Source organism: Chiloscyllium plagiosum, chromosome 6 (assembly GCF_004010195.1).
Source record: "Chiloscyllium plagiosum isolate BGI_BamShark_2017 chromosome 6, ASM401019v2, whole genome shotgun sequence".
NCBI lineage: Eukaryota > Metazoa > Chordata > Chondrichthyes > Orectolobiformes > Hemiscylliidae > Chiloscyllium > Chiloscyllium plagiosum.
The window spans coordinates 112,296,490-112,307,464 of NC_057715.1; the positions used below are offsets into that span (position 1 = coordinate 112,296,490).

Consider the following 10,975-nt stretch of genomic DNA (forward strand, 5'->3'; position numbering starts at 1 on the left):
CAGAGAGTTGTGAGAGCATGGAATGCGTTGCCAGCAGCAGTTGTGGAAGCGAGGTCATTGGGGATATTTAAGAGACTGCTGGACAGGCATTTGGTCACAGAAATTTGAGGATTCGAACATTAGGTTTTCCTCACATGAGGATCAACGGTCAGCACAACATCGTGGACTGACGGGCCTGTTCTGTGCCGTACTGTTCTATGTTCTAATAGCAGGAGGTTCTCCCATCGTCCATGCTGTAATCCTTTTGCAAACAAAATCATCAAAACAGTTTAATGAGCCTAACTGCTTATTGTGGGGTCTTGCTGTGTTAAATAACTACTATCCTGCCAAGTTTATACAATGACTTGAAAGCAGTACATTGTATGGAGAGGTACCTTGAAATATTTGTGCTGTATAAATGCACTTTATTTTCCCTTTACATTTGCCTAATGTTTTCCTCTTGTGTTCTTCATATTTGCTCCTTTACCCTTTTTTTCTCACTTGATGGCTATATTCACAATTACATGCTTACTGTCTCTGCACCTTTTTGACACCTTTTTTCTTTTTCATTCACTCTCTTGCTTTTTTACTCCTCCTCCTTTCCTCTTTCCCCCCCCCCTCCCAGTTTCCCCTTCTCCTCTTTCCCTCCTCCCCACTTCCTTTTCCTCAATCCTCCTTCCTCTCCCTCACCTCCCTGCCTCCTCCCCATCACCAACTCTCTTTCCCACTCCCCTTCCTGTCTCCCCGTTCCCCTCCACTTTCTGTACCCTCTAGTCAATAATTATTAAAATCCATGTCACCAGGAGTGAAAAAACATTAATTATCAGCGGTAAGGATATTCAGCAGGAAAGGTGAAGAGTAATCCAAGTTAAGGCATATAAACTGTTCAGAGTTTTGACTAAATAAATTTGATGATGTTCTGTCCATTAATGAGGCTCCTCTCGGCCATGGCTGACCATGGGTTGCATCCTCATTGTTCTGGCTTTCTGCTTTCCTGAAGCAACATCGTTTGTGACTGAACAGACCAATGCTGGAGTGCAGGTCCCCGGTTGCAGAGATCACATCTGTATATGGTCGTTGATCTGTTAGAACTGCTGCATTCCTTCCCTCGTGCCCATCCATTGGTACTGAGTCAGTAGCTAGTGGGTACAAATTGAAGATTTATGAATGAACTAAATGGATTCTGAACACATGGAAAGCCCAACCAGAAATGATGATGGAAGCACAATTCATAAAAGGCTTCTAAAAGATAAACAGTTGACTATTTGGTAATTTGCCATCACAGGCCTGGAAAGCCAGTTGTGTGCTGTGCTGTACAATTGTCTGATTCTGGGTGTGAGAGAGATATAAAGGACGCTCATGAAGTATAGTAAACAGAGTTGCATAGCGTTTACAGCCGGAACTGAACCGGCAAATCCCAAGTGTGAGTTGTCCAATCAAGAGCCCAGTCCTCAGGGATTGTTGAACAAAAACATCATCACAGTTGAGCATCAAGCTGAGTTTGTGATGAACTGCAATAGATGGCATTTGGATCATTTTACTCCTGTCCCTCTTTTCATTGCTTTATGTTCTTATTTTATTGCTTCTTGTATTTCTCCCTTGAATTTTTGAATATTCTCTCCTTTGGGAAGACTTTGATGATGCTGAAGTTTGTCCAGCTTTCTAAGCATCAGCAAAAGGCCTCTGTTTGAACCTAATCATTTGAACAGAAGATTTTCACCATTGCTAAGAGTTCTGGGCTTTGCCTGTTGTGTTCTACCTGCTTTCTCTCCAGTACTGTAAGGATAATATTGGGAGGAGGGACGATGACCACAAAGGTATCAGGTGTGGGAGATTGTTGGCCTGCAGTTGTAAGGGTATGATCCTCATGCAACCCCAGCCATTTGTGGGAAAGTGGTAAGCCCAAACTTCAAAGATTGAAAGTTCATTAACACTAGGTGAACACTATACAGTTAATAGAACCATGCGCTTTTATTTGTCCGGAATTTACATTCTCCAATTTTTCAAAAGCTATGTCGGGGGTGGGGAGCCATTATACCATCAGAGAAAATTGCTGAAGCTGTTTACGTGACAGTGGTGTAATTGAGTGAGTGCATTTTAAGAGGGCTTAAACATCATGAGTCATGACTCTTGTCATGATTAATTTAATTTCTGTTGCTGTCCAGTTAACTGCAGTGATCATAAAACTTTGATGCCTGCTCGCTTTCCTCTGTAGTGCAGTATATAAATTGCTGCACTTTTCTGTTATGTTGCTCTCATTCTTTTATTGCTCACTGTTTTGGAGGTTGCATTTCTGACTCTGCCCCTTTTACATTAAAAGCCTGTCCAGTTTTTGATGATTTTTTCCATTTAAGATGTTTCCCCTGCCGCTGTTCATATCATTCACAAATAATCTCTCTGCTGACAGCCAACAGGAAAAAAGAACGGGAACGACCAGAAATCTCACTGCCCTCTGATTTCGAGCACACAATACATGTTGGATTCGATGCTGTCACAGGGGAGTTCACAGTAAGTAATTGTACACTTTATAATGGATGGTGGTAAGGGAAGAAACACCCAAAATTTCAGTGTCGTAATGTGAAGTTTAATTTGTAGATAATAAGTAACGTAAACTTGATCGTATTGGATAGGTCCATGTTGGATTTGTGCTCCATGTGAACTGTGTCCCCTTTACTTAATCTTACCTAATCAATTTATTCTTCTATTCCTTTCTCCATAATATGTTTATCTGCTTTCTCTTGACTCGTCTCAACCTAGTAGAGTACGAGACAGGCAAAGCTTGTTCTTCCATCTGTTTCTACAACTCGTTTCTCCTGAAACAATTTACTGGCCAGTTGCCAGAGGTTGTACTGAGTTGAGCCAGTCCTCGTCGAGTATGGTTGGCCAGGTGACTCATTTTTGCGTATTGGATGTTTACAAGTTGATAACCAGTTTGTGTGGCCATATTATGAACTGGCATTCTGGGGGTTGGTTAGCTCAGTTGGCTGCATGCTGCTTTGCAATGCAAAGTGACAGCAACAATGCAGACAAATGGGACTGTTTCAGTTTAGGAAAACTGGTCAACATGGACAAGTTGGGCTGAAGGGTCTGTTTCCATGCTGTATGACTAACAGTAGGATCAATTCCCACATGGCTGAGGTCACCTGGCAGACTCAGCCTTCTCAGCCTTGTTTGAGTCTCAGGTCAGACTCACCACCAGTTCTCTCTCTAACAAGAGAATAGCCTATGGTCCTCTGAGAGGAGGCAGCTTTCACTTTGATCACATTCTGGATTAGAATTTGAACCCAGAGTTTCTGGCTCTGAGAAAGAGTAGCTATGCATGGCAACACACAGCCTCCGTTTTGTACCTATTTAGTTTCCCCTGAAATGAATTGTACTTCTGTCACAACTACTTAACGTGGTAGCTCGTTTCTACAAAGTAGAAAAAGAAAAATGAATCAAAGTAAGTGGGTATGTTATGAAGACCAAGACAGAGCAGCCTCTGTGTTTGGACTGCAGCCAAATGGATGCCTGCGGGCAGCAGTACTTATCCTGAGTGAGTATCATAAGACCACACGCTGTGGGAGCAGAAGTAGACCATTTGATGAGATCATGGCAGATTTGATAATCTTCACCTCCACTTTCCTGCCTTATCCCCATGACACTTCCTGATTAAAAATCTGTCTATCTCAGCTTTGCTTTTAATTAATGACACAGCCTCTGACGCCTCTGTGGTGAAGAATTCTCCACCCTCTCAGAAGAAGCTCCTCCTCAACTCTGTCCTAACTGGATGATGCTTTGAATTTTATGCCCTCTGGTCCTACGTTCTCCCAAATGGGAAAACCACTTCTCCACTTTAACTCTGTCAAGCCCCCTAAGAATTTTGTGTTTGAAAAAGGTTGCCTCTCATTCTCCTAAACTGAAGTGAGTATGAACCCAACCTGTTCAACCTGTCCTCATAAGAAAATCCCTCCATGTCAGGTATCAGGTAAAACTTCTCTGGACTGCCTCCAATATCAATATACCGTTCCCTCAATGACAGGACCAAAACTGTTATATTTCAGGTGTGCTCTGACTAGTGCCTAGTATAGATTTAGCAAGAACTCTCCATTTCTTTACTTCATCCTTTTGTGAAGTGACGGCCAATGGTCCATTTCCTGTCCTTTTACAGTTGTCTATCTTCAATGCTAGTTTTTTTTTTGTTATTCATTCATGAGGGCCCCCAAATGCCTCAGTACTCAGACATTATGAGCTGGAGTGAGAGTTGGAGATCCTCCACCTTGTAAGAGAGAGTGCAAAATATCTCACCAGTGCTCCATACCTCAGTGACACCTTGTGACAAGATACTGATTCAGTAGAGGGTTGCTGGGTGTGTGTTTTTGGAGAACATCATGAACAAGGATCTATACTGAGGAACTGGGCCTGGAGGATTATAGCCTCTGGATTATTAACTGAGCCACCTGCAAATTGTGGGACGGACTAAGAAAGTGAGCATGACGTGAGGTGTGAGAGGGATTTGGGTTTATAGACCATGTGGTGAAAATGGTAGCACATACAACTCCAGGTCAGAAAGCAGCATGTGCAAACCATCATTGTGGCCACGGTTTCTTTCAATATTTTACACTTCCAGAGTTGATCACATTAATCTCCCCAGGTACTACGACCAGGCTTTGCATTTCTGGGACTTTCAATCCAGCCTCTTCAGAAATGTGGGCTGTATTCTTCTTCATAATGGGGGTCAGGGAAGACAAATCATGGCTATTTTTACAGCCCTGGCATCCGTGTTCTGGTAAGCCTTCGTTCAGTTGACTAAAATAACTGCACAGAGGCTGGTATCCTGTCAACAAGTCATCCCTTATTTACATGTGCACAGTACACAGGCTGTGGCCAGCCAGCTCTGAGTTAGTCCTTGAATGAGGGGATTCTGAATCCCTGTTCCTTTTTCTTTAATTTAACTTAACTTATTCTTCTAATCAACCTGTTCAAAGATGCTATTACATAGCTCTGGAGCAGGTGGGACTTGAACCCAGCTCTCTCAGTTCTGCACCACAGAACTACCCACCCTTGTTTATATATTTTTTCTTTTGCCCCTTACCCCTGCACTACTGCCTGACTGCAGTAGTGCTTATTTTTCCCCATCACCCTTTGTTTACGTATTTTTTTCCCCTACCACCAGGAAGAAAGGAAACATCTGAGTGGCCAGTGACAAGCAATGCCATTCTCACCCATTTTTTTTTTTAACACCCGAGTGGCCAGTGACACTCCTGTTTATTTTTTTTTTAACCTCCCCACACTACCACCTAACCGCGGTCGTGCTTATTTTTTCCCCAGCACGCATGGTGTGTGTGTGTGCAGGTGTGAGACACAGTCACCCCTTTTTTAATTGATGTGCCAGGGCTCCCTGATTTGGTCCAGGTTAACAACCCCAATCAAGGATTTCATATTCAATCAGATCCACCTGGTTTCAATCACTACACTAACACACTCAAAAAGCTTTGGATAATTTAAATAGCTCTGTGTTAGTGAATGAATGTGGGTGGATAATTGGATAAGTTGACAGCAGGATAGGGTGGCCTGGCTTGGCCTGTTTCAGAGGTGGTTGTGAGGTATGTGGATGTTAGTTGTATAGTTGCCCTGCCTTTGAGCATGATTTTAATACAATTCACATTTTCTGGAAGTCAGTGCTTTGGGATTTCCAAGTGGTTTCAACACATTTCTTTGAGGATGTGTTGGTTTTCAGTTATTCAGATCTGGACCAGTGTTTCCTTGGTAAAAATTGTGATGGCTTAAGAGACTTTGGGTGGGAAGTGGGAGGTATATTGTATGGATGAGTAGAATGTGATGTAAAGGTATGGAAAATAACAAAAGTTAATTGAAAGATGGCATTTGTATGGAGAGGGCTGGCATACTAGGAATTAGAAACCATGCTTCAGCTATGTGTGGAAAAGATAACATTGATCTTTCAGAGGAACTATTGTACAATTTACCAAAGTGATATCTTACCACAGTGTAAGTCTTAAACTGTGAGGAAAAGTTACCTACATTTGTGGAATTTAGAGGATTATGGTGTGATTTTGTCAGTTCAACATCATGGAATTCCATGCAAAACAACTGCATGTGTCCCTACACCCCATGGGCTGTGGCAGTTTACCACTGTGTCGCCAAGGACAGTTGGCAATGGGATGGCCTACCAGTGAAGCCCACATCATTTGAATTAATTTTTAAAAATGTTTTAATTTTGAAGCTGTTAAGAGGGACAGATATGGCAGACAGGAACTATTTTCATTGATCAGAGTGTCTGGGACTGGGTGTCAAGCAATTGGTCAAATTTTTCAAGACTGAAATTAGGAAACATTTCGACACACACTTTTTGGTAGAAGTTTGAAAGTTTTCCACAAGTGTTAATTGATACTAGGAGAAAGTGAGGACTGCAGATGCTGGAGATCAGAGCTGAAAATGTGTTGCTGGGAAAGCGCAGCAGGTCAGGCAGCATCCAAGGAGCAGGAGAATCGGCTTTTTGGGCATGAGCCCTTCTTCGGGAAGGGCTTAATTGATACTAGGCCAATTACTGAGAATTGTGAACGCAGCCCAGGCCATCAAGCAAGCCAGCCTTCCTTCCACCCACTCCTCCTACACTTCCTGCTGCCTTGGGAATGCAGCCAATATAATCAAAGCCCCCTCCTATTTCGGTTATACTCTCTTCCACTCTCTCTCCCATTGGGCAGAAGATATAAAAGTTTGAAAACAGATTTAAGAACAGCTTTTTCATGGCTGTAATCAAATTAATGAACAATCGTCTCTTAAAGTTGATTTTTCTCTGCACCTTCTCTTTAGCTGGAACACTATATTCTGCGTTCAGTTCTATTACCCTGATGTACTTAGGTAAAGCATGATTGGCCTGCTTAGCATCCCAACCAATATTTTCCACTGTATCTTGGTACATGTGACAATAATAAAGCAAATCAAAAGTTGCTAAATTTAAATGGTAATTGACATTTTCTATGAACTAAAGACACCAAGGGCAAAGGTGGATATATAAGAGTAAGGGAGCAGATTCTTTATTGTCTCAATGAATGACCAAACAGGCTTTGGATACTAAATGGCTTACTCCTTTTAAAATTTTAAAGGTTGTATCGGGTCATTCCTCAGTCTATTTTTTTTTTCCTGAGAGAAAAGAGCCCCAACCTGTTCAAAACTTGCTGATCATTGTAGTTACTTTAAGCAAACTGTTAAGGCACATGTCCAGGATATAGAGTCATAGAGATGTGCAGCATGGAAACAGACCCTTCGGTCCAACCTGTCCATGCCAACTTGAAATCCCAACCCAATCTAGTCCCACCTGCCAGCACCCGGCCCGTATCCCTCCAAACCGTTCCTATTCATATACCAATCCAAATGCCTCTTAAATGTTGCAATTGTACCAACCTCCACCACTTCCTCTGGCAGCTCATTCCATACATATACCACCCTCTGTGTGGAAAAAGTTGCCCCGTAGGTCTTTTTTTATATGTGGCCTAACCAATGTCCTGTACAGCCGAAACATGACCTCCCAACTCCTGTACTCGATACTCTGACCAATAAAGGAAAGCATTCTATCCTATGTGGGGACTTGAACCCATGTCTACTGGTTCAGAGATAGGGACGCTACCACTGACCTATGAGAGTCTTTTTCCCTTATCCTCATTATCTCTGATCTGATATCGTCCCTCTCACCTCCATCCAGGGTCCAAACAGTCCTTCCAGGTGAGACAGAGATTCACCTGTCTCTCCTCTAGTTTACTGCATCAGGTGCTCCCAATATGGTCTTCTCTACATCGGGGAGACTGAATGTAAACTCCAGGAACGGGTCACCAAGCATCGCAGCTGGGTCCCCATGGGCTGATCGGACTTCCCAATCACTGCCTGTTTCAATTCCAACATGACCATCCTTGGCCTCCTCCATTACTAAAACAAATCACAGCTCCTATTGGCAGAACAACATGTTAACTTCCGCCTGGGAACCAGAAGCCCAGAGGGCTGAACATTGAGTTCGCCAATTTCAAATAACCTCCCTCCTCATCCCCTGCCCCTTCCCCCTCGCTTCCACTGTTTCCTGCCACCAACTAACTGGTTGTGCCATTAACCAACCAGGTAGTGCCCTCTACGTGTCTTCACCTATCCCCACTTCTCCCACCCTGCTCCCACGTCCCCTTTTATCTGCAACTCCCCCCACACTCACCCCCGATCCTGAAGAAGGGTTATGCCTGAAACATCAACTTCTGTACTTCCTGATGCTGCCTGGCGTGCTGTGTTCTTCAGCCTCCTGCCTGTCTACTTTTGATTCCAGCATCTGCAGTTTTTCTGTCTCCATCATCCTAATAAGACCAGTCCTGTGCATATTTTAGTTTTATAAAATAACACAGCTGGAAAAGGCTCGTGTTGAAAATGGCAAAAAAAATTTAGAACAGTTGTCAGAGTTCTTCACGCAATGCGTTATCATTGCTTGGAATCTGTAACTGTGAAGGGGTTGAATTATGTGATAGGTCACCTTCATCGCAGAATCCCTACAGTATGGAAACAGCCCATTTGGCCCAACAAGTCCACACCGACCCTCCAAAGAGTAACCCACCCAGGCTCATTCCCTAGACTCTATATTTCCTTTGACTAATGCACCTAACCTGCACATCCCTGAACACTATGGGCAATTTAGCATGGCCAATTCACCTAACCTGCACATCTTTGGACTGTGGAAGGAAACCCATGCAGATGCAGGGAGAATGTCTGTGTGGAGTTTGCACAGTTGCCCGAGGCTGGAATCGAACCTGGGTTCCTGGCGCTGTGAGGCAGCAGTGCTAACCAATGAGCCACCGTGCTACCCCAAGGCCCCTATCTGAGCTTATTCAGTAAATCACTGAACCACAGTTGGTTCAGTCTCTGATCTGTGATGAGTTAATACATGTCCATATTTCAGTGGGGATTTTTAACTGATGCCTGCTTTTAGGTAATTGCAAGGAAATTGGGCAGAATTTTGTCATCAGTCATTGCAATGCAGTGAAATCTTGTTGGGAGTTGATGTTGGAGGTCCAGCACAATATTGAGTCCAAAAGGTTTTAAAGAAAATTAATAATAGACTGATGAAATTTGCTGCTGCTGTAAATTGTTTCATTTAATCCTGAGTGGATTTTAGGATTAAATTTATTCTTTTCTTTTGTCTCTTTTTTTTTTTCCTCACCTCCATCCCAGGGCATGCCAGAGCAATGGGCTCGGTTACTACAGACATCAAATATCACCAAATTAGAGCAGAAAAAGAATCCACAAGCAGTGTTGGATGTTTTGAAATTCTACGATTCAAAAGAAACTTCAAATAGTCAAAAATATATGAGCTTCACAGGTAAGAGGCAATTTAATTTTTTTTTCCATTCTAGTTTTTTTAATGTCCCTTTACCTTTCTCTCCTCCTCCTCCCATGCAGCAAGACAAGGTGGTCTGGGTTGTAACCTGATATACAACTGTTGTTCATTGACTTGCAAGATGTAGGGGGTGATGGACTCTTAGTGGAATGTGGCACTGACAGCCAGGTTTTTCTGGTCCAGAGACTAGTTCTATCGTTGGTGGGGCGGGGAGCTGGTGCAGGAGCAAAGGATTCATATTTTTGGAATCTCTTCTGGGGTAGAAGCGACCTTTATAAGAAGGACTGATTGCACCTGAATTGGAAGGGGACTAATGTACTGGTGGAGAGATTTGCTAGAACTGCTTGGGAGGATTTAAACTAGCAAGGTGGTGCAGGTGGGAGGTAGTGAGGAAAGCGATCAGTCTGAGACTGGTATAGTTGGGGAAAGGAGTAAATAAAATAGTCAGGGCAGGCAGGAACAAAGCAGAGACTGAGATAGGACTGATAAATTAAACTGCATTTATTTAAATGCAAGAGGCCCAACAGGTAAGGCAGATGAAGTAGGAACCTGGTACTGGGATATCATAGCAATTATGGCTCAGGGATGGACAGGACTGGCAGTTTAATGTTCGAGGGTATAGATGGTATGGGCAGAATAGAAAGTGGGTGGGTGGTGGTGGCAAGAGAGGAGGGTGAGTGACATTTTTGATGAGGGATAACACTACGGCTGTAATTAAGGGGGATATTCCTGTGATTACTCACAGGGAAGTTATTTGGGTGGAACTGAGAAATAAAAAAGGGATGATCATCTCATTGGGATTGTAGACCCCCAGTAGTCAGCGGGAAATTGAGAAACACGTTTGTCAGGAGATTTCAGTTATCTGTAAGAATAATAGGGTGGTTATGGTAGGGGATTTCAACTTTCCACATATAGATTGGGACTGCCATAGTGTTAAGGGTGTAGATGGAGAGGAATTTAAGTGTGTACAGGAAAATTTTCTGATTCAGTATGTGGATGTACCTACTAAAGGAGGTGCAAAACTTGACCTACTCTTGGGAAAGGTTGCATGGCAAGTGACTGAGGTGTCATTGGGCGAGCACTTTTGGGCCAGCGACCATAATTCTATTGATTTTTAAAATAGTGATTGAAAAGGATAAGCCGGATCTAAAAGTATTAGCGTTCTAAATTGGAGGAAGGCCAATTTTGACTGTATTAGGCAAGAACTTTCAAAAGTTAACTAGGAGCAGATGTTTGCAGGTAAAGGGATGACTGGAAAATGGGAAGCCTTCAAAAATGAGATAGCGAGAGTCCAGAAACAGTGTGTTCCTGTTATAGTGAAGGATAAGGCTAGTAGGTGTAGGGAATGCTGAATGACTAGAGTAATTGAGATTCTAGTCAAGAATAAGAAAAGAACAGATATCAGGTATAGAAGCAGGGATCGGGTAAATGCTTAGAGTATAAAGGTAGTATACTTGAGAGTGAAATCAGGAGGGCAAAAAGGGGACATGAGAAAGTTTTAGCAAATCGGGTTAAGGAGAATCCAAAGGGATTCTGCACATATGTGAAGGACAAAAGGGTAACTAGGGAGAGAATAGAGCCCCTTAAAGATCAGCAAGGCCACCTTTGTGTGGAACCCGTCTCTCTCTC

General features: G+C 42.9%; 1 protein-coding gene across 2 annotated transcripts in view; it reads left to right on the top strand.

Moving 5' to 3' along the window:
• The window catches only part of pak1 (p21 protein (Cdc42/Rac)-activated kinase 1), a 150,539-nt gene that overhangs the window by 93,228 nt on the left and 46,336 nt on the right, over window positions 1-10,975 (top strand). For both annotated transcript variants that reach the window (XM_043692426.1, XM_043692427.1), the window contains 2 exons: window positions 2,387-2,487; window positions 9,181-9,328. In XM_043692426.1, the coding sequence (XP_043548361.1) occupies window positions 2,387-2,487; window positions 9,181-9,328 (249 nt within the window). The remainder of the gene's footprint in view (window positions 1-2,386; window positions 2,488-9,180; window positions 9,329-10,975) is intronic.